The sequence below is a fragment of the Papio anubis genome, chromosome 16, assembly GCF_008728515.1.
Source record: "Papio anubis isolate 15944 chromosome 16, Panubis1.0, whole genome shotgun sequence".
NCBI lineage: Eukaryota > Metazoa > Chordata > Mammalia > Primates > Cercopithecidae > Papio > Papio anubis.
Window position 1 is genome coordinate 62363738 of NC_044991.1, and position 24357 is coordinate 62388094.

General features: G+C 46.2%; 2 protein-coding genes across 4 annotated transcripts in view; one reads left to right on the forward strand and one right to left on the reverse strand.

Moving 5' to 3' along the window:
- Nucleotides 1–1134: 1134 nt before the first annotated feature.
- Nucleotides 1135–24357, reverse strand: part of MMP24OS (MMP24 opposite strand) — a 55628-nt gene continuing 32405 nt past the window's right edge. For 2 of the 3 annotated variants that reach the window (XR_004179058.1, XR_004179059.1), the window contains exon 3: nucleotides 7043–8256. The gene's annotated coding sequence lies outside the window, so the exon portion shown is untranslated. Of the gene's footprint in view, nucleotides 2712–7042; nucleotides 8257–24357 lie in introns of those variants that run through there. The other variant, XR_004179060.1, reaches the window with a different exon arrangement.
- MMP24 (matrix metallopeptidase 24) overlaps nucleotides 22021–24357 on the forward strand; it is a 33289-nt gene continuing 30952 nt past the window's right edge. Inside the window, 1 exon segment of the mRNA NM_001169008.1 lies at nucleotides 22021–22125. Within this exon segment, the coding sequence (NP_001162479.1) occupies nucleotides 22021–22125 (105 nt within the window).

Sequence of the window (24357 nt, forward strand, 5' to 3'; positions counted from 1 at the left end):
ATGGTGACTGGAGGCTGAGAAGTCAGAGTTCCAGTGATTCTATCTTGGGGTGTTGCTCTGAAACCTTCTAAGCCTCCTCTTGAACTGATTTCACAGTGGTCTCCGGACTGTCCTCTTACTAAGGACTACCTTAGGGATTCTTTTTCTAAGCAACCATTTACTTCTATCAGCCTCTTCTTTCCTTATCATCAATACCTACCGTCATTCACATGCACCATCCTTGGGAGCTGGTCAAGGTGGACCACCACAGTGCTATATCATCACTGGCAGTTGCATGAGCATTTGGTATTAGAGGAAAGGAGAATAGACAGAGACAAATTAGTCTGACACTTCATTTTTTTTTTTTTTTTTTTGAGGATGGGTCGGCTCTGTCACACCCAGGCTGGAGTGCGGTGGCGGATCTCGGCTGCTGCAAGCTCCGCCTCCCGGGTTTTACGCCATTCTCCTGCCTCAGCCTCCCGTGTAGTTGGGACTACAGGCGCCTGCCACCTCGCCCGGCTAGTTTTGTATTTTTTAGTAGAGCCTTGGGGTTTCACCGTGTTAGCCAGGATGGTCTTGTCTCACTCGCCTCGTGATCCACCCGTCTCGGCCTCCCCCCAAAGTGCTGGGATTACAGGCTTGAGCCACCACGCCCGGCCCCCTTTCATTTCTTGAATATACAATCTCCTCCTTCTGGAATATATCCCCTCCCAAATCTTCCAACTTGGGGCAGTTCATTGCTCTTTCCTCAATGTTTTCACAACACTTTGTTCTCATCCGTGTCATAACTCATCATGTAACCACAGTGATTTATTTCTATCATCTCCCTACCAGGACTATGAGCTGTCCAACTCATGTTAATACCGTCTTCAGACTCTTCTGAGACTGTTAACTGTCAACTCCTTCTCTCTTTCTCTCTCTCTTTTTTTTTTTGAGACAGAGTTTCACTCTGTCACTGAGCTGGAGTGCGGTGGCACAATCTCAGCTCTCTGCAACCTCTGCCTCCCAAGTTCAAGTGATTCTCAGCCTCAGCCTCCCGAGTAGCTGGGATTACAGGTGTGCACCACTATGCCTGGCTAATTTTTGTATTTTTTTGTAGAGACAGGGTTTCACCATGTTGGCCAGGCTGGTCTCAAACTCCAGGACTCATGTAATCTGCCTGCTTTGGCCTCCCAAAATGCTGGGATTACAAGTGTGAGTCACCACGCCCAAACAACTCCTTCCTTTTCTTTGAACCTCTCCTCTTCTTTCTGGTGATACTCCATAATCCTGATTCTTTAGTCTTTTTGGACAATCTTTAGATTCACTTTTGGCTTGACATTCTCAAGCCAAAATACATACATACATTCTCAGGCTCTGAATATGTATGTCTCAGGATGGATCCCTTGGCCTTTTGCTCTCTTCAACTCTTTGCTTTTAGCTTCAACTACCATATTTACCTGAAGGTGTCCAAAATATCCATTCTCCACCCTCTTCGAGAACTCATTCCCATGCCCATCTCACAGATCTTGTGGTCACCCCAGTTTTACCAAGTCTAAAACCGAGCTCCTTGTCACCTCCTTCAAGCCAGTTCCTCCACATGATGACTCCATTTCTGTGAAGATGATACCATCCATCTTTCTCGATTTGCCATCACTCTAAACTCCTTTCCCCCTTCTTGTATGCCCACTGTCTCTTAAATCTATCTCTTTTCCCACCCCCATCCTAGAAAAAAATGGGTTCTGAATCCATCCAGCTCTATCACTTATGAATCACGCAAGTTTGCAAACTTATTCAGAGCCTTCTACTTCCTTATCCTAAATTAGGGGTGATGATAGCATCTATTTCATAGGGTTTATCTATAAAGATTAAACGAGATATCGTGCAGGAAAGTGCTTAGCCCAGTAACTGGTATGTATTAGGCACTCAATAAATGTTAATTATTATTGTTATCCTTATTTCCTTCTACCTAGACTATTATACTAGTCTCCTAACCAATCTCTCTGCCTCCTCTGGTCATTATTCTCTCCACTGGGAGGGGAACTAACATGGAATATCTATTAAGTGTCAAGGACCTCATGCTGAAAACAATCTTATACAGTAATACTAGCATCATTTTATAAAAATGGAACAGAGCTAAGATATGAACATAGGTCTGACACTAAAGCCTGTGCCCCTTTTTGCATCTCCAAATTACCAGGTAATCATAAAATACTATTTTTCACACATCATCCTGCTTAAACACACACATACACACACGCACACATACACACACAACCTTTAATGACACTCTCCCCATTTTCCTTCAGAACACAACCCAATTTTATTATCCCAGCATTCACTGTCTTGTACTATTTCCCTCACTTCCCAACACTTTCCTATAGGAACGCTGTGCTCCAGAGAAACTTATCTGCCACCTCAGGCACATCTTGTACACCCTCAACTTCCTCCCTGAAATGCTCTCTCTTCTCCCCTCCCCTTGTTTAAATCCAGCCTTTCCTTCAGGTCCTAGCTAGAGTCCCACCCTCCTCCATTACACCTTTTCCTAACTTCCCCAGCTCCTCATCAGGTCTCCCTTGACCCCTGGAGCAGCCGCCTGTGTCCTTGTTGACACGTGGTGTTTGCCATCCTGTTTTTCTTTGCGTTTATGTTTTCTCATCAAGCTGTAAACCTCTGCACTTCAGGAAATCGGCCTTCTCTTTTTTGTTTTGTTTTGTTTTGTTTTCTTTCAGTATCCCAAGTAGCCCAGAGCCCTACAAATAGAAAGCGGTTGATAAATATGGATTGTTTTGGATGAAAGATGATCTTCCTAGCTGGATGAGCTCTTTTCCTCTAGGGGGTGAGGGACTGAGCTTCACCTCAACTTCACCTAATGTCTCCCAGGAATGCCCCCTCTTAAACGCTCCTCAGGTCTTCTCTACCCCTTTCCCCCACCACCCCGGCCCAGGAGAGCCGCTCAGAGCTCCCTCTCCGGATTCACAATCTCAGACCCAGGGCTATTTCTTTAGCTTGCTCTCCAACCCCGCCTTTACCCCAGGGCCGCTCCTCAGTCTCCTCCCCTAGGCTGCCTCTCAGACCCCCTCTCCTCCAATGCCACTCCCCAGGACCCTCTCCCCAGCGTTCCGGACCCCCAACCCCGGATATGCTCCCCCAGGGCCATCCAGTGGTTCTGCCTCCAGGAATACTGATTTAGCTTCTTTCCCCTCCCGCTCAGGGCTGCCCCCAGACCCCGACCTCCAGTTCCACCCCTTCGGACCCTGCCTCTAGAGCTGTTCTTTTAGCCTCTGCGACCCCTCCCCAGCGCCGCTCCGCGGCCCCTGCCTTAGGGCTGGCCGGGAGCCCCTTCCCTCGCAGGTCCCGCCCGGGTGCTGCCCCCGCGCCCCCGGCCGCCCCCCACCGGGGCGGGGCGCGCAGGCGAGGCGGCGCTGGCGGCCGAGGCGGCGGCGGCGGCGGCGAAGGCGGGCGGGCCGGGCGCGTGTCCGCGGCGCCGTGACTCGGCGGCTCCGCAGCGGCGCAGCGGGAGGACCCGGCCGGAGCCGCCGCCGCCGCCGCCATCGCGGCCGGGCAGCCGGGCCCCGCCGCCGGGATGCCGAGGGCGGGCGGCCGCGCCCTCGGGGCCACAGCCGCCGCCTGGCAGACCCCAGCGCTGGAGCCGCTGGCGGGTCCCCGGAGGCGGCTGCTGCCTGCTGCTGCTGCTGCTTGCTTATCTGCTGCCTCCCGGTCGCCGCGGGCATGTGGCGGCGGGGAGCCGAGGGACCGGGCGGCGGTGGCAGTGGCGGTGGCGGTGGCGCGGGCGGCCGAAGCGGAGGCGCCCTTCGCCCGGAGCAGGTGGGGCTGGCGCGCGGGGCCGGGGAGCGGGCTCGGGGCCTCCGGGCAGGGCGGGGGGCGGCACCGGGGCCGGGCCTTGGCCGGGCCGCGCCTGCTGCCGGGTTCGCGGAGGCGGCGCGCCGGGGGTCCGCGCCTGGGGTCCGGGCAGGTGCGGCCGAGGGCGGGGGCTGGGGAGGGCCGCGCGAGGGCCGCCGAGGCCGGGAGCTGCTTCAGCACCGCGGACAGGGGCAGCGGGCGGGGGCCGAGCTCGAGGGTCGGGCTTGTGTTGGCTGTGGGGTGTGTGGCCTGCATGACTATGTGTGAAGGAAACCGTACAACGCCTCGGAGTAAATAGTAAGCGCAGCCAGTCTGTTGTGGGTTGGGAGAAGAAACCGAGGATGTTCAAGCTGGAGAAGGGGGAGGGGGGAGGGCGGAGGAAGGACTCGATCACTGTCTTCGTAGCTGAAGGGCTGTCAGGTGGAGGTAGGATAGACTTGTTCTCGCTTGGCCCCACAGGGCAGAACTAGGGCCAGCGGGAGTGGGGGTTGCAAGAAGACAAATTTGGGCTCGATATAGGAAGAAGTTTGTAACAATTGGAGCTGCTCAACCAGCTTAGGAGGCGGCGAGCTGCACATCACTGGCATGTGCAAGTAAAAGCTCTCGGAGGGGATTGGATGGAGGCATGCATAGTGCTTGCATGGATGCATGCATCATCACAATAATGCCAGCTAGCATTTACTGAACACTCACTATGTGCCAGGCCTGGTGCCATGTTTTATACGAATTATCCAATTCAATCCTCATAACTACTCTATGAAATAGTTGCAATTTTTATCTCCATTTTACAGATGGGGATACAGACTCAAAGAGGTTAAGTAACTTGCCCAAGGTGACACACAGCTAGTGAGTGATGGAGTTGGAATTCTAACCTAGGCAGGCTGACTCTAGTCTCCCCTTATTTACCCATGACCTTATCCTATATCTCATGGGGGGTGCAGTTGGACTAGGTAATTTCTCAAGTATCTTCCAACCTAGAGGTCTGCAATTATAATGAATGATGTTGGGACAATGGTATTTTGCTGAGGAAAATCAGAGTGATAGCCTCAGCCATCCTAAGAGATGGAGTGTATTTGTTGAAGCAGGCAGTCTGTTTAAAAGAATCTGCCTCAAGAGAGATTCTTAATTGGGCATGGAGCTCAGGAGGTCATACGTGCACTGAAATTGGGTACAAGTTTGTGTTCGTAAGTGCAAATGTGTTTACTTCTAGGCGAGGATCCCTAGATTTCTTCAGTCTCTCAAAGGGTTACAGGTTCCACAAAACAACAAAAAAGATACGGTGTGTAAAAGAACCTTTAGTGCCAGTTGGCAGTTGTCCTGCAAAGATTTTATAATTGCTGGTTGACTTTTTGTGGAAACTTTCCCTAGCCTCTTTGTGTTTTCGCATGTGTTTTATCACATGTCAAAGTAGTGCATTTCCTAAGTTTATACCCTAGAAAAAGATTCCTTTAGACTGCCTGAGTGCTCAGGATGAGGTGGAAAGACTCTGGCCTGGGATTAAGGAGGCCTGGGCTCTGATCTGACCTTCACCCCCATTGGTTTGTGTGACCTTGAGCCATTTCCTTGCCCTTTCTAGGCTTGAATTTCACCATGTCTAACATAAGGAGAGAGAGCTAGACGATCTCAACTCGGAAACTTTTTTATTCCTACGATATTTCAAGTATTAAGAGGAAGCTAGTCCTTACCCTTATCAGTTGTACAGGCTTTGATTATTCCACCTCTCTTAGCCTTTGTCTTTTTAAACTTAAGTTTCCCCCTAAGACACGAGACCCCTAGCATAGCCACACTCATTCTCTGGATCATTTTAGTTGTTCTTTTCTAGATATCTTTTGACCCTATTTTCAATAGAAGTCAACTTGACCATTGTCTCCAGATACAGGACCCTATGGTTTTGCATAAAGGAAGGTTGGTTTCTTCTTTGGTCTCCAGGTCCCAACCTGCATCCCCCTTCCCTCTGTCAGCTGTCCTGACCTCAACACACTAGGCCACTGCCTTTAGGGAACAATCTATAATAGATCCCAAAGCCTTTTCCTGGGTCAAAACTGATAGCCTGGAACACAACACCCTGTGTGTGGATTATTTTTATCGGAGTGCATTACATTTCTCCACATTGACGTTTGTCTGCCATCTTGCATTGCACGTAGTAACTTCCTTCAAGCATTTGCTCTCTCTCTCTCTCAATCTCTCTCTCTCTCTCTCCCCCCCCTCCCCCTTCCTCTACCCCTTCCTCCTTCCTTCTCTTTTGGCATAGCATTTCCCTGTCTGAAAGGGCTTAATATGATCTGAAGTCCTGAAATTTTCACTTTGTTCTACTTCTTCTGGATCACTTATAAAAAATTTAAGTGTGACAGGTCCCAGCAAGGTCTCTTGGGGCCCCCTGCACTCTTAATCCCCTTTCATTCATGGAAGTGACCATTTATATCTCTCTATTGTTTTCTAAGTGACAAAAACATCACCCTTAATTTGACAGTGACTCCATTTTAAATGTCTAATACATTGTCGAAAACTTTCTGAAAGATAGACAAATTATATCCACTGCTTCTCTCAATAAATTGTGCCTAATTATCCTTTCACTGAACACTAGGGGATCACTTGATTGAAACCTTATAGAAATATTGTTGCTTTTAAGCCAGCAGATAATATTGCTTACTCCTCTTTCTGTCTTTTAAGCCCTCTGGAGTCTGACTCCACCCTACCTCTCCATTAGCAGGCCGTATTTCCCACTGCTTATCGATAATGCATCCTTACTCCAGACAAGCTCAATTTCTCCTTTACCCTTAGACAGGCTGCCCATGTTTCTCTGGACATTGTCACATATTTCCTTCTGCACGTTCATTTGAAACCTTTCCATAAAGTTTCAGCTCAAGCCCTGCTTCTCCAATAAACTTTCCCTGATTTCTCTAGTTGTCATTTTCTTCTGTCTTCTCCAGAAACACTTTTAAGGCAACCCCAGCCAGTTTGTCATTTATTTATTTACTTACTTGTTTTTATTTATTTTTGAGACAGAGTCTCGCTCTGTTGCCCAGGCTGGAGTGCAGTGGGGTGATCTCGGCTCACTGCAACCTCCGCCTCCCGGGTTCGAGCGATTCTTCTGCCTCAGCCTCCTGAGTAGCTGGGATTACAGGCATGCACCACCACACCCGGTTAGTTTTTGTATTTTTAGTAGAGATGGGTTTTCGATGTATTGGACAGGCTGGTTTCAAACTTCTGACCTCAAGTGATCCACCTGCCTTAGCCTCCCAAAGTGCTGGGATTACAGGCGTGAGCCACTACGCCCAGCCCTATTTATTTTTTAATAGTTAAACATTATTTTTGGGGAGAGGAAGGTTGGTTCTTAGGCAGGGCTTTATCAACCAAAATATTTTATTTTTTTACATTGAACAAAATCCCTGACTCTCAATGCTCATCATTAAGTATTCAGTGAGCAATCAATGATTCTACTCTTTATCCTTTATCTCAAAAAGTTACATAGATCTGAAATAAGCACTCATGGGCATGTAGGTCCAAGCTGCCTTCTAAAACCCTCCTTAGAGATGGGACTCATTGCCAACCTGTACTTCCTTCGGTGGAAAGCAAGGTTATTCCTTTTGGCAGTGGTTCCACAAGCTCACCCTTGAGTTCTTTCGTAACTCTTTAGGTAGTCATCTAATGATCGTGGCATCAATAGAAAGAAATTGAGAGATAACCCTGACCTTAGAGATCACCCAGTACCTACAACAGCACTTACTAGATACTTCTTGAATTGAGTTGCCCAAGGGCACAGAACTTGATAGTAGATGATTCTGAACTACTGTAGAACTTTTCCCAGTTCTCCTGATTTCTAAATTGAAAGCATTTTTCATTATCATTGATTTTTTATTTCATATCTATGATCTTTCATTACCAAGCCTAAAAAAATTTTTATTCAGTCTGTCTTCTCCTTTGCTTTATTTTTCTCCACAACCCCCAACCCCTTGAAGCTCAAAGAACAGGATCCTATGCTTTCTTTAGTCTTTCTTTTGTATCTTACACATCAGGAGGTCCCACTGATTCTCTAACTGGCTTCCTTCATTTGATTTATTAAAAGCACCACTTCTCTTATTTGCTGAGTAGAATGTTCCTCAAATACTTTTCTGGCCTTCCTAGTGTCCAACTTGATTCTGAGGACAATCAGAACAGGCTGAAAGAGACAAGTCAATTATCACAGGCCACGTGAATAAGTAACAGAGTGTGACTCCTAGACCCAGGACTTACGGATTCCTGCCCTTGAGACTGGTTTTGAGTGATTTGTGCTGAGGAGATGGAGAACAGTCTTTGGTTTGAAGCTGCAGTCAAGGAAGCTTGACCCCAAATGACTGGAGGGGTGGAGGTGACCTACTAAGAAGCACCAACATATTCCCAAATCAAAATATTCTTTCATTGTGATCATGGCCTCCAGTATATCTTCATTCTTGTCTGGAGAAAAAAAAAAAAAAAACCCCTTATTAGGAAGTTCTTCCCTTTACATATGCTGGATCTAGTCTGCTGTATTTTTAATTCATTTTCTCTTATTTTTACCGTGGGGTGTCATATTACTTTCATAGCTGCTTATGTTTGTAAGGTGCTTTGCACTTCCCATATGCTGTGTATGTGGCCCTATTTGGTCCTGGCAACAATACCATGAGGTAGATAAGGAAGACATTGTCCTCACTTTATAGGTGAGTAAATGGAGACTCAAAGATGATGTGAATTGCCTATCATCATGTCTAAGGACCCATCCATAGCTCATAAACATTAAAGCAGGCCGGGCGTGGTGGCTCACGCCTGTAATCCTAGCACTTTGGGAGGCTGAGGCAGGTGGATCACCTGAGGTCAGGAGTTTGAGACCAGCCTGGCCAACAGGGTGAAACCCCATCTCTACTAAAAATACAAAAATTATCTGAGCCTGGTGGTGCACACCTGTAATCCCAGCTGCTGAGGCAGGAGAATTGCTTGAACCCGGGGGGAGAGGTTGCAGTGAGCCAAGACTGTGCTACTTCACTCCAGCCTGGGCAAAACAGTGAGACGCCGTCTCAAAAGAAAAAAAAAAAATTAAAGCAAAGAACAGAAGCTAGGTTTTCTATTCTTGGGCTCAGCACTCTGCCCACTATGCAAGTTTCCCATTCTGGATTATTATTCTAGCCTTTTAGCCAGTCTTTTCTACTTTCAAGTATGTCCTACTCCAGTCCTTGAAAGAGGTATTTTTAGAACTAATAAAAGTAAATTATCATTGTACCTGAAAGACTAATCTTAGGAAATGCCTAGCCCTATAGTATGGTATTGTTTGAACTCAAAACAGGAAGAACAAACCACAGCCAATATCTCCTCAGTACCTAGCACAGTGAATGATACATTCTGGACATGTGATAAATATTTTAAAATTAATTTTGTTATCTAATTCCCATCAACTTCTTTGAATAGTGCTTGGCACACAAAAGTCGGTACCTTTTCTGGAGAATAAATGAATGCATGCTAGAGGTTTAACAAGGTGTAGGGAAGCACTGAAGAGGGAGGAGATGGGGTTCCCCAGTTGAGGTTGGGGAAACCAGAGAATGCTTCAGGAAGAAGGTGGTATCTGAGATGAACCTTTGAGGGAGGAGAATGATGGAGAAGGGTGAGTGGGGCCGTCCAGACAATGAAAAAGATGAACCATGGCTCCACAAAAATGCATGGCATGTTTAGGAAACAGTGGATAATACGATGTGCCTGGAGCATCAAGTTACTTGCTGTTTCTAGTAAGAGTGTATAAGGAGAAGAGGCTGGAGAGGGAGGCTGAGAGCAGATTGTGCATTTGTCTTTTGTCCAAAGGCTGAGGGGAGTCATTAAAGGTTTCTGAGCAGATGAGCGACCTGCTTAGAGCCATGTTGAGGAAGTAGAGGGACTGGGGCTTCTTCTTGAGTTGTTCTGGCTGCTGGCTCCTGCCCTGAATGCTTTTAAGCTTTCTTAGCACAACTTACGGGTGAGTATTTATTTTAGGGCTCAGGTGATCCGCCCACCTTGGCCTCCCAAAGGGCTTACAGGCATGAGCCCTGGCCTTGCCTGTTAGCAGTAATTTAAAGACTCAATTCTATGCCACAAACACGTAGGAGGCATAAAGGGCCCCAAAAGCACTTGGCCAGAAAGTCAGGAGTTGTTCTTTACTCCTTTCTCTCTATACATATGTATGTATAAAGATCATTTGAGGCCAGGAGTTCGAGACCAGCCTGGCCAACATGGTAAAACCCTATCTCTATTAAAAATACAAAAAAATTAGCTAGGCGTGGTGGTACGTGCCTATAGTTCCAGCTACTTGGATGGCTGAGGCACAAGAATCACTTGAACCTGGGAGGTGGAGGTTACAGTGAGCCGAGATTGAACTACTGTACTCCAGCCAAAGCAAGACTCTGTCTCAAAAATCAATCAATCAATTAATCAATCAATCCACTCAGGAGTCAGTTATATCTGAAGCCAATATGACAAAAACTAATGTTTGACAAAGCTGGCTGGTGATTTTCCAATATATATTTTATTATTTTATGCCTTTCTGAATGATTGAAATATTGAATAATACAAAAAAATTAAAACAAACCAAAATCTGATCACCTTACTCCCACCCTCACCTTGCTTAAAATGATTCTTAGGACAAAGATTAAACTATTATTACTGTACTACTATCACTTCTTTTTAGTTTTATTATGGAAAACTTTCAAATGCATATGAAAATAGGAAGAACAATATTATAAACTCCCTTGGACCCGGCACCCACAAGGATTGCTTGAGCCCAGGAGTTTGAGACCAGCCTGTGCAACATGGCAAAACCCCATCTCTACAAAAAATAGAGTAGCTGGGTGTGGTGGCATGTGCCTATAGTCACAGCTACTTGGGAGGCTGAGGCAGGAGCATTGCTTGAGCCCAGGAAGCTGAGGCTACAGTGGACAGAGATCACACCACTGCACTCAAGCCTGGGCCATAGCACAAAACCCTGTCTAAAACAAAAACAAAAACATGCTTAATGAAGCCGATGAGGCCCTGCATGACTGAGTCCTTCCCATCTCTCTGACTTCTTTTTATACCACCCATTCTCCCCATTGGTCACTAGACTCCAGTCACCCTGTCCTTCCTTCTCTTTTTCTAATATACCAGCTCCTTCCCATTCAGGAATTCAGTAAGATATTCTTTCCTGGAATGCTCATTCTCAGCCTTCACCTAGCCTTCTGTTCATTCACAGATGTCAGCTGAGATGTCATGTTCTCAGGGAGGCCATCCCTGATACCACAGCCTATATCTCCTGCCACACACTTTTGTAGCTCCTGGTTCTTCTCTTTCATTCTACTTATTACCACTGTAATGAAATGTTTAGTATTTCCATGCCTATCTCTCCCACCAGGCTGTAACTTCCATGAGGATGAGTTCAAAGGGGACTACAGGCATGTAAACCATTATTTATAATGTAATACAAAATATGCTATAAATGAGGATACATATAACACCATTGGGAGCACAGAGAAAGTCCATTTAACCCCGGGCAGATAGCCCTCCCTGATGAAGTGGCATTCAAGTTGCATTATGAAGTAGCACACCATGGGGAGGTCAGAGTACATGTGGGAAAGGAATTCTAGGGAGAGGGAATGAAATAAAGGCAGAGGCAGGACTCTGCAGGATGTGTCCAGGCAACACAATTAGGTCAGTATAGCTAGAGGTTGGGGTACGTGAGGTAAGCAATGAAGGGCAGAAGGTACAGGACAGAACATGAGGCTGGTAGAGCCGGGCATAGTGGCTCATGCCTGTAATCCCAGCTACTCAGGAGGTTGAGGCTGGAGGATTGCTTGAGACCAAGTGTTTGAGGTCATAGTGAGCTAGGATTGCGCCACTGCACTCCAGCCTGAGCGAAAGAGCAGAAGCCCATCTCTACTAAAGAAGATAGGGCTGGAAAGGTACATTGGCATCACATTGTAAGGGTTGTAGTGTCATGCTAAATAATTTGGACTTTAAGACTGACAATGAGGAACCAGAAGATCAGCTTCACAGTCAGTCCGCTTAGGCTAAAATAATGGAACTTTTTAACATGACTTACAGCTTATTTAGTTCAACCATCTCCCTGTTGCAGTTAAGAAACTGAGGCTTGGTCTGGCTGTGGTGGCTCACTTCTGTAATCCTAGCACTTTGGGAGGCCATGCTGGGAGGATCGCTTGAGCCCAGGAGTTTGAGACCAGCCTGGGCAACATGGCGAAACCCCATCTCTACAAAAAATACAAAGATTAGCTGGGTGTGGTGACATACACCTACAGTCAGTCACAGCTACTTGGGAGGCTGAGGCAGGAGGATTGCTTGAGCCCAAGAGGTTGAGGCTACAGTGAGCAGAGGTTGTACCACTGCACTGCAACCTGGGCCACAGAGTGAAACTCTGTCTTTAAAAAATTAGGCCGGGTGTGGTGGCTCACACCTGTAATCCAGCACTTTGGGAGACTGAGGCAGGTGGATCACCTGATATCAGAAGTTCGAGACCAGCCTGGCCAATATGGTGAAAACCCCATCTTTACTAAAAAATACAAAAAATTAGCTGAGCGTGGTGGTGGGCATCTGTAATCCCAGCTACTTAGGAGGCTGAGGCAGGAGAATCGCTTGAACCCGAGAGACTGAGGTTGCAGTGAGCCAAAGCCGTGCCATTGCACTCCAGCCTGCATGACAAGAGCGAGACTACGTCTCCAAAATTAAAATTAAAATTAAAAAAACACTGAGACCTGACCACTGGTCTTTGTCTTCACTTTTCCCTTTTCTTAACTCATCAAGAAGTCGAGCCTCAGGGGACAGAAAATTGGCAGATTTGCAGGAGGGCCTTGGAAAGGGCGAGGAAGACTATGGCCTCTCCTTTTCCAGAGAGCGAATGAGACCATGGCCACACTCCTGACTGTGGGCAGAGGCCTCCCCAGAACTGCAAAACTTGGGCATCCCAGTGCTGACCCAAAACCCCAAATGTGCCACCTCCCCGGGTATGGTGATCATCTGGCTTGTGGTGGCCTCCTGGGAGTGGGCCAAGGACATTCTGCAGAGCACCAGGGAATTCCCGCTAGTGCACTTACCACCCACTCAAGAGCCGATGGCAGCCAACAGGCAATGCTGCGCCATTAAGGTGTTTGTCAAGAAGCTAAGCTGGGCATTGTGGGCGATCCTGAGGGCCCTTTTTAGATTGGCTGTAAGTGAAGAAGAAAAAAAAAAAAAAAGAAAAGAGACAGCATTTGGAGGCAAACTAGAGCTAGTGCAGAGGGTGCGGCATGACAGAAAGCCCTCCGAGAGGCAGAGATGCTTGCCTCCATGTCTGGCTTCCTTACCAGCTTGCTCTGTGATTTTGAATGAGTCATTTTCCCTCCCGGAGTTTTCTTTCTCTCTTCTGCAAAATGAGTATGTTAAATGAGATGATTGCTGAGTATCGTTGACCAGTGTATTTTCTAGATACCTGAATGGCCATGCCTTCAGTATGAAATTTTACAAATTAGTCATATAACTCAGGTGGTCTTAGCAGCAAAGTGAGTCATATACCTCACTTATATGGGTAGAGGAGGAAGCAGGGGTTTGGTGAGACAAGACGTGGAGGGAACTGACACAGTGATAGGACTGATCCCTGAGGAGTCATCAGAGAGACCCAGTGATGTGGTCTGGCAGCAATAACCAAAGGTGGTGGTCAAGGAGGGGAAATGACTTATTAAAAATCACCAAGGGCTGGGCACGGTGGCTCACACCTGTAATCCCAGCACTTTGGAAGGCCGAGTCAAGTGGACCACCTGAGTCAGGACTTCAAGACCAGCCTGACCAACGTGGTGAAACCCTGTATTTTTAGTAACTAAAAATACAAAAATTAGCCCTGCATGGTGGCAAGTACCTGTAATTCCAACTACTTGGGAGACTGAGGCAGGAGAATCACTTAAACCCGTAAGGCAGAGGTTGCAGTGAGCTAAGATCGCACCACTGCACTCCAGCCTGTGTGACAGAGTGAGACTCCATCTCAAAAAAAAAAAAAAAAAAAAAAAATCACTAAGAGCAAGTTGGTGGGGGAACCGGGAATGGAGCCAAGCGTCTCTGCCTTTCAGCGGGTTCTTTCCGAGGAGTATGGGAGCAGGAATAGACAATAACATTGTAAGAACACTTACTACATGCCAGAATCTGCTAAATGCTTCTTGCTACTGTAACAAATTACCACAAACTTATTTCTTAAAGCAACACAGGCTTGTTATCTTACATTTCCAGAGGTCAGAAGTCCAAAATGGGTCTTGCTGGACTGAAATCAAGTTATTGGCAGGGCTGCATTCCTGCTGGAGTTTCTACGAGAGGATCCCTTCCTTGCCTTTTCCAGTGTCTAGCGACTGCCCGCATCCCCTGGCTTGTGGCCCCTTCTAGCATCAGCAGCACTGCTATAACCCACGTCTCCCAACACCTTCTCTGACTCAAGCCCCCGTGCCTTCCTCTTATAAGGATGCTTGTGATTTCATTAGACCCACCTGGATAATCCGGGATCATCTCCCCCATCTGAAGATCCTTAACTTAATCATTTCTATAAAGTCTCTTTTACCATGTAAGGTACCATATTCACAGGTTTTGGGGATTAGGATGTGGATGTCTTTGAAGGGTCATTATTTTACCTACCACGTGCATCATCTCATTGAGTCCTCCTAACAACCCTTCTTTAAACATCTATTTAACAGATGAGGAATGTGATGCTTAGAGAAGTTAGGTCATTTGACCAGGGGCACTCAGCTGGAAAGAGAAAAGTTAGGTAATATTTGGTATGTGGTAGCATCTTGGTCCCAAGTGAGCTGTCTTTTTAGCTAGGACCCCATTCAGCTCCCAGGTGTATTGAGAATACAGTCAAACTCTCTGGAGGAGGCTGTCTAAGAACTAGGCAGGGAATCTGAGACCCTGAAAAATAGATTAGGGTCATAGCAGTCTCAGCTTAGAACTTGAATGCCAGAGAAAGAAACTGAGGAAAAAAACCCAGTTGTAAGCATTAAGCCAATATAGCAATGGATGAGGAAGAATGATCTTAGGCCACCATTCATGCCTGTATACAGTGATACAATAGTATCTTAGTGTGGGGGGTTGAAGCTGCTGTGGACCATTTACTCAAGTTAGGATTGACCAAGGAGATGGGCAAGGTGAGGGACCCAGAGATAACAGCAGAGCCAAGGCACAGAGAGCAGAAGCTGCTGGCTACTGAGCCAGTGCTAATAGAAGACATTTCTAAATGGTAACGTAGTCAATTATAAGTGACACCGAACATGTCCATTTTGTCATGGTTATGGCAGGCCCTGTGCTAGCTGTTGGGGTGACAATGATAAGGAGGACATATATGCATTTTAGAGTCAAAAGGAAGAGACAGATAATTCAGCATGTGGTTACAATACAGTGTGATAAGAATTGTGATAAGGAAACAGATGGGGGACTGACAGGGATGTACAAGGACCTTCTGAAATAGATGTAAGGGTTCAAGACTCCCCAAAGAGAGAGGAGGGAAGAGTGAACTGAATAGAAGGAACAATACGTGTAAGGGCCGGGAGAACTGGAACTCACTGGAACACAGAGCACTAGGTGGGGAAAGATAAAAGGGGTTGCAGAGGGAGTCAGGGACCACATCATAAAGGCTGTTGACTGCAGAGATGGAAAGCTCTTAAAGCTACCTCAGGGCATTCACACTTACTGTTCCCCCAACCTGGAACATTCTTTCCTAGTAGCCACAGGGTCCACTCCCTCACTTCCTTCACATCTCTTGCTTAAATGTCACCTGCTCAAAGAGATTGTCCCTGATCACCCTCCATAAATAGCTGTCCCATCACTCTCCATCTCTCCAACCTGCTCTATCTTCACAGCACTTATTCCCACATGTTTCTTCCACTAGACCGTAACTACTAGAAAGTAACTAGAAAGGTGTTTTGGGTTTTTGTTTTTGTTTGTGTTTTAGACATGGTCTCATTCTGTCGCCCACAGCCCACTGCAGCTTCCAACTCCTGGGCTCAAGGATCTTCCTGCCAGAGTCTCCAGAGTAGCTAGGACTACAGGGGTGTGTCACTACGCCTGGCTAATTTTTTCTTTTTTTCTTTTTTTTCTTTTTTTGAGACAGAGTCTTGCTCTGTCGCCAGGCTGGAGTGCAGTGGTGTGATCTTGGCTCACTGCAACCTCCGCCTCCCAGGGTCACGCGATTCTCCTGCCTCAGCCTCCCGAGTAGCTAGGATTACAGGCGCACGCCACCATGCCTGGCTAATTTTTGTATTTCTAGTAGAGACGGGGTTTCACCATGTTGGCCAGGATGGTCTCGATCTCTTGACCTCATGATCTGCCCACCTCGGCCTCCCAAAGTGCTGGAATTACAGGCGTGAGCCACCACGCCTGGCCGTTTTTCAATTTTTTTTGTAGAGAGGTATCTTGCTATGTTGGCCAGGCTGGGACTAGAATGTTTTGTTTGCTCTTTTAGCCCTAGCACACAGTACCTGGTACATAGTAGGTCCTCAATAAATATTTATTGAATGAAGGGACAGAAATAAACATTTGATGTTTAGGAGGTAGGACCAACAGTTATTTGGTAAAAGACTAGAGTGCTGTGGCTCACGCCTGTAATCCCAGCACTTTGTGAGGCCAAGGCAGGTGTATCACTTAAGCCTAGGAGTTCAAGACCAGCCCTAGCAACACAGCGAGACTTTGTCTCTACAAAATATTTAAAAAGAAAAATTAGCCAGGCATGGTGGCAAATGCCTGTAGTCCCAGCTACTCAGGAGGCTGATGTGGGAGGATCACTTGAGCCCAGAAGTTCAAGGCTGCAGTGAGCCATGGCTGAGAGCGAGACCCTGTCTCAAAACAAACAAACAAAAAGAAATTGGATGTGGGCAGTGAAGGAGAGGGAAGAGTCGTGGGTCCTATAAGGCTGCTGGTTTGGACAACTGGGTAGCTGATGGTCCCATACCCTGACATAGCACCAGCGTATTGAGCTCACTATTGTCTGAGATAAGGCGTTGCACTCAAGGAGTGCGAGGTTAGGAGGTCCTGGGAGGGGGAAGGGCTGCCTGTCCAACACTCTGGCCATATGGAATATGCCTGAATTCTGCCATTTCTTAGCTTTAGGGCTCTGGATACAGTCATCCCTTGATACCCACAAGGGGTTGCTTCCTGGACCCTCTCAGATACCAAAATCCGTGGATGCTCAAGTCCCTTATAGCCTGCCATATCCGCAAGATATCCATGGATATGGAGGGCCAGCTGTAATTACTTAACCTCTTTGAACCTGTTTCCTCATCTGTAAATTGGGAGGTCATAATTCCTGCCTCATGGAATTGTTGCATTCTAGGGTGCCCAGCACAATAGAGTGCCTGTGCTGGGTACTTAGTAGGCATTCTAAAGATGGTAGTTAGTATCATTGTTATTACACTTGGAAGATCTCTGACTGTTAAAAAGTTGTTTCTTTTTTTTTTTGCCCCCCAGGGAATAGACCTGTTTATGAGCCTCCAAAAAAAAAAAAGAAACAAAGCAAACAAAACCTTGAAAAACAGTGTTTAAACTCAGGGATATCTTTGGGGTCACAGGGCCTGTAATTTCTTTTATTATTATTATTATTGTTGTTATTTGTTTTACTTTAAGTTCTGGGATACATGTGCTGAACGTGCAGGTTTGTTACATAGGTATACATGTGCCGTGGTGGTTTGCTGAGCCTGTCAACCTGTCATCTAGATTTTAAGCCCCACATGCATTAGGTATTTGTCCTAATGCTCTCCCTCTCTTTGCCCCCCACCCCTCAATAGGCCCCGGTGTGTGATGTTCCCCTCCCTGTGTCCGTGTGTTCTCATTGTTCAACTCCCATTTATGAGTGAGAACATGTGGTGTTTGGTTTTCTGTTCCTGTGTTAGTTTGCTGAGGATGATGGTTTCCAGCTTCATCCATGTCCCTGCAAAGGACATGAACTCATTCTTTTTTATGGCTGCATAGTATTCCATGTTGTACATGTGCCACATTTTCTTTATCCAGTCTATCATCGATGGGCATTTGGGTTGGTTCCAAGTCTTTGCTACTGTGAATAGTGCTGCAATAAACATACATGTGTATGTGTCTTTATAGTAGAATGATAAAAAGTTATTTCTTATAATGAGTCAAGATCTCTGTCCTATAATCTCTCATTCTGGTCTGAGTCTTGCCCTCTGTACCAACCAGAATGTCCTCCTTCATGCTCCCGTTCTCCTTAATACAGTCTCCCTTCTCCAACCTAAACACCCCTCATCTGTCCTCCCAGGACATGGTTCCCGGTCCCCTTACTCTCTCGGCCACGCTCCCTTAGTCAAGCTCCAGTTTGTCACAGTCCCTCTGCATATAAAGCCTCTAGAACTGGACTTGAAACTCCCATGCATGTTGAGACCAATGCCTGTTTCCTGTTGCTCACCTCATCACCCTAGATTATGACCTCAGTTGCCCCAACTCTTTCATGGGGATCTTTTATTCTTTCTTCCTCCTTCTAGCCCCTGCTTCCAAATTTGATATCTTCCTGCCTGGTCCTTTTTTGTAGACTTTACCTCTGGCCTTTCTGATAATACCTCCTCGCCCCTTCATTTCTGATCAAACACCTAATCCTGATCATTTTCCTCACTCCTTCTCCAGGCCCGTATGGTCCTGGTTCAGGCTCCCACTCAGCTGTGATGCTCCCGAATGCCCCCTGGAGACCCCACTGTTTTAACTGACCCACCTTTTCCATCCTTCCCCATGGTCATCTCTGTTTCCAGAAGCACTTATCGGCACTGCCAGAGATCTGCCTCTTGCCACCCCCATTGCCACTTCTAACCTCACCACCGCCTCTGCTGTCTGCCACTGTCTTCCCTCTTCTGTCCACATTTTGTTCTCCTTGGTATTCTCTGCTCTCTCTTTTCACTGCCACCACTCCGGGACTTCTCAGCTTTGGCTTCTCAGCAACCCAAATCCTGCCTTCTGGCTGGCAGACCAATCACATCGTATTGTCTATGATCTCTATGTCTTTGGCTCAGTCCAGCTATTTTGGTCTCTGCTTGCATTCTGAGATTTTTCTCACTTTCCTCTGGGTTTACACCTCTTTCCGCACTTAAAGGGTGACAGACATCTTAAGAATTGGCTAACTGAGCTGTAAAGGTTAGACTTCTGACATGGCTAATGATTGATTAATGGATCTAGGTGTAAAGAGATGAAAGCAAGGTCATTCTGTCTAAAAGTGAATGGGACTTTTTTCCTTTAGTGGATTTTATCTCTTTTTTTTTCAAATGGAACAATGGAACCTATTACCTCATCAAGCAAGGAAGTCAAACCACAATAGCTTGAATTTCAGCAAGTGTTTTTTGAAACCTCTAATAGATACCAGGAATTGTGCTTGGTGCTTTCATGTGTATTACTAAAGCTTCCCAAGATGAAATCCCTTCCTTGATATCCAGGCAGTGCCTCCTAGATCAACCGTTCACTCATTCATGAACTCAGTGATTATTTCTTGTGTTAGACACTGTGCTAAATACTATAACAGATACCAAAATAAATATGACACCATCTCTGTTCTCCAGGAATTCAATCTAGTGGGAAAAACAGACATATCCACAGCTGGGTATGATACATTGTGGTAGTTGTGTGTACAAAATACTGCGGGAGTAAAGAGAGCAACCACTAGCTCTGACAGGGAGAGCTAAGGAAGGTTTAACAAAGGAGGTGACATTTGAGCTAGACCTTGAAGGATGAGTAGGAGTTTGCTAATGTGCTTAAAGAGAATGGGCTTTGGAGGCAGCAGAAAGAACCTGGAACTGTGAACGGCAGAGAGTGCTTTGGACTTGCTATGACTGGAATGTAGTACCCTTGCTCTAGCCTCAGGAGTTCTGCCCAGGGAAGGCAGAGGATTGTCTGGGTCACAGAGAAAGTGAGTGGCAAAGACAGGATTAAGCAGCATGAATTAGAATTGTCTGACCCCTGATCCATCTTCCTTAGCCTCTAATACACACACACACACGCACACACACACACACAATGCCAGTCCAACCTCATGTCCTGTTCCCTGGTTTAGATGCTGTCATTTGACTGCCCCCACCCCATTTCCCCTCCTAGGAATGTGCTCGTGGGCTCTGAGGATTGTCCCCAGAGAACCTGGTTGGGGAAAACAGAACCTAGAGAATATTAGAGAATACACTAATACTGGCCTGGCCCCACCATGTGTCTGATCCATCCCAGTGTTTAGTTCTGGCCCAGACATTTGCCTATGACCTGAGTCCATAGATCCTGACTCCTGATGTGGCTGGGATAGACTCTGTGATGTTCATAATGGATCCGGATGGTCTGTGAGATGCTCCTTGCTTGAGTATCCCAGAAAAGGAGCTGCATAAACCAGGTTGCCAGCTTTTTACTGAGAAGGAGCTACTTTTAAGTCCCCAGAGCACTGGAATGCTGGAGCAGGCTTATGTAGAAGACCCCCTGTTCCTCACCTCCTACCATAAGCAGGAATGAGGATTTTTAAATTCCATGCTAGCTTCAAGGTGGATGCTCAAAAAATACTCCACTGGCTGACTGGCTTGTCAGCAGTTATCTGTTCAGAGGTCCCTAGCTACTTCCCAAATGCTGTAATTCATCTTAGTCAAATTTTTAGAGAACCAATAGAGTCCGTTGGCAGATAGGGAGGCACTGGATATAGCTTAGGTTTGTACCACACCTCTTTTGGGGATGTCTTGAGGCAGCTTACAGATTAAAACATAATGTCTTGTGGCTCTACGCCTGTAATCCCAGCACTTAGGGAGGCCAAGGTGGGTGGATCACCTGAGCTCAGGAGTCCAAGACCAGCCTGGCCAAAATGGTGAAACCCTGTCGCTATTAAAAATACAAAAATTACCTGGGCATGGTGGCACATGCCTGTAATCCCAGCTACTTGGGAGGCTGAGACAGGAGAATCGCTTGAACCTGGGAGGCAGAGGTTGCAGTAAGCCGAGATAGTACCACTGCACTCCAGTCTGGGCAACCGAGTGAGACTCCATCTCAAAAAAAATAAATTAATTAAATTAAATTTTTAAAAAAACCATAATGTCTTTATGTAAGTCTTTGAAGGATGAAACATAAAATTTGGGGGTTGAAGGATGAAAAAAGTAATTGTTACTTCCAAACATCCCCATGCTCAACACATAAGCTATAAATTTGGCTGAAATGTTCCTGGGAGAAAGACAAAAAGGGAAATGCATTGGGTTATCCAGTGTTCCTTTTCTTATACCTTAAAGTATGCAGAATCTCCTATAGGGAAAGTACTTTCCTCAAGCTAAAGTCTAATAGAAAGTAATTGTGTTTGGTCCTAAGAAAGTTGAGTGAGAAGGTGAAGAGTATGTAATTCCATTTAGCCGTCATTTCTCCGCATCCATTCAGCACCAGGCGCTATGCAGTGTCCCCAGCCTTCTGGGAGATGCTGTCATATCCATAAGTCACCCAAGAGAAAGTAGACTTGACTGCAAAAGATGAACTGCCCTCCATAGGACCCACAAGAACTGGCTCTTGGTCCCAGGAGCACATGGGAGGGCAGGATGGCTAGATTTCAAAAAGCAAGAGTCAAATGGCCAGGCACAGTGGCTCACGCCTGTAATCCCAGCACTTTGGGAGGCCAAGGCAGGCAGATCACTCGAGGTCAGGAGTTCGAGACCAGCCTGGCCAACATGGTGAAACCCCATCTCTAATAAAAATACAAAAATTAGCCAGACAGTAGTGGCATGTGCCTGTAATCCCAGCTACTTGGGAGGCTGAGGCAGGAGAATCACTTGAACCGGGGGGCGGAGTTTGCAGTGAGCCGAGATCATGCCACTGCACTCCAGCCTGGGCAAGAGAGCAAGACTCTGTCTCAAAAAAAGAAAAAAAAAATCCGCTCAGAATGTGCCATGCTCTCCCACATTTCCAGGCAATTGCACACGCTGTATACTTCAAGGCTTAGCTTAAATCTCATCTCTACCTGGAAGCTGTCCTTGAGTTCCCCTTTCTCTGTGGTGCCTCCCTCCCCACCACAGATAAGACACCCCTCTTTTGTTCTCCCATAGAACTCTGTGCACACTTGCTTTTTAGCATTGTATTTTTACTGTGGGTTTACTTGTCAGTCTCTGAGTTCCTTATTCATCTTTATTTTTTCAGAGCCTCACATGGTGCCTAGCCTGTAGTAAGTGCTCAGTTAATGCTTGTCAAATGCACATAATGAGCAGCTACCGTGTCCAGCACTGTCCTGGGCACTGGATGATTAAGCTACGGCCCCTTCCCTTGAGGAGGTTAAAGTCCCAGCACTTTGGGAGGAGGAGGAAGAGGAGGAGAAGGAGGAGGAGGAGGAAACTGATATGTAAAGTAATGATTCCAGCGCAATCTTATAATATCTATAATAGGGGATTTGGGGAGCATAGAAAGGAAGAAAATAACTTAGCCTGACACGTCAGGAAAGTCTTCCAGAGGTAGTAATTTATGGGCTGAACCTTAACATATGAAAATTTTTTTGCCAAACTGATAAAAATATTAGGCAGAGGGAAGAACATGTATTAATACAAAGGCAGGAAAGAGAATCAATATTTAGGGAACTGCAAGTATTGATATTCTGTGCCATCATTTGGAATGGAAAGTATGTTTCAGATCCAATTGTGAGAGACAGAAAGTTGTTACTTTGTTGTATATGTTTCAAGGCTTTATTATTCTGACAATTTTGTTTGCATCATCAGATGGATTTTATCACAAGGCAGTAAAGATGTTATAGTCACCTTTGGTGAAGCAAATAATAACTTATTTATAGTTTCTGATCGGCTGCCTTATGAAAAACTGTTTCATTTGACTTATAATAAAAGACACATCCATAATTAGCCTGTTCATATAGACACATGAAACAAAAGCTATAGCTAGGAGGGGAATAATGCCATTTCCCCAGGCTCTTTTCCCTTCATTGGCTTATTTGGCATTCAGGATAATCCTCTGAGGATGGGAAACGGGCTTATCTAGATTCGAGCCCAGCATGTAGCTCCTGGAAGTGCTTCTGGGCTCAACAAATACACGGATGTTTTCCTCATTTTCCAGCTGATGCCACACATATTTCCTGGTACTCTTGTGTTCCTGGGTCTCCATCCCCTCATGCTTTTGGGTGGGAATAATTTTTTGTTTGCTTTTTGAGACAGAGTTTCGCTCTTTTTGCCCCAGCTGGAGTGTAATGGCATGATCTCGGCTCACTGCAACCTCCGCCTCCTGGGTTCAAGCGATTCTCGTGCCTCAGCCTCCCGAGTAGCGGAGATTACAGGAGCCCGCCACCCCGCCCAGCTAATTTTTGCATTTTCGTAGAGACGGGGTTTCACCAACAGTCAGGCTGGTCTCAAACTCCTGACCTCAGGGGATCCACCCACCTCGGCCTCCCAAAGTGCTGAGATTACAGGCATGGGCCACCATGCCCAGCCGGGAATAATCTTTACTTGCTATCCTTCAGAGTCATTGCTTGTTTGAGCTCCTTCACCCAAGCTTCTTTCAGATTCTCTTGCCTTTTTAATGTTTTTCTCCTCTTTCAAAAAAATCACTCCGTGCATAAAACTTAGAAAACAGGAAAGCACAAAAAAGAAGTGCCTCGTGATACTATAACCAACGGATACTCAGTCAATTCTTTTTTATTAAAAAAAAAAAAAGTTATGATGTCATTTCAGACTTTCAGAAACATTTTAGAGAATAGGACAATTTCTTTAAATATTTATTTATTTACTTATTTATTTTAGAGATGAGGTCTCACTCTGCCACCCAGCCTGGAGTGCAGTGGCATGATCATGGCTCACTACAGCCTCTTACTCCCGGGCTCAAGCGAACCTCCTGCCTCAGCCTCCCAAGTAGCTAGGACCATGGGTGCACACCAGCACGCACAGCTAATGTTTAACTTTTTTGTAGAGATGGGGTCTTGATATGTGGCCCAGGCTCGTCTCAAACTCTTGGCTTCAAGCCATCCTTTCACCTCAGCCTCTCAAAGCACTAGGATTATAGGCATGAGCCACCACACCCAGCCAACAAAGAATTCTTGAATGCCCCTCACCCAAAACTATTAACATCTAACTATACTTACTTTATCTCTCTCTCTTCTCTCTGTCTCTGTCTCTCTCTTTATATATATATAGACATATATGTATATTTCTTTTTTTTTTTTTTAAGACAGAGTCTTGCTCTGTCACCCAGGTTGGAGGGCAGTGGTGCAATCTTGGCTCAGTGCAGCCTCTGCCTCCCAGGTCCAACCGATTCTCCTGCCTCAGCCTCCTGAGTAGCCGGGATTACAGGCATGCGCCACCATGACTGGCCAATTTTTGTATTTTTAGTAGATATGGGGTTTCATCATGTTGGCCAAGCTGGTCTCGAACTCCTGACCTCAGGTGATTCTCCAGCCTCGGTCTCCCAAAGTGCTGGGATTTTAGGCGTAAACCACCGTGCCTGGCCACATACGTATATTTCTGAACCCATTTAAGAATAATTTGCTAGCCAATTGTTATCTGGGCCAAACAAAAAAAAGAATAAGTTACAGATATTATGCACCCTATGTCAGCCTCAATACTTCAGTGTGTATCTCCTAAA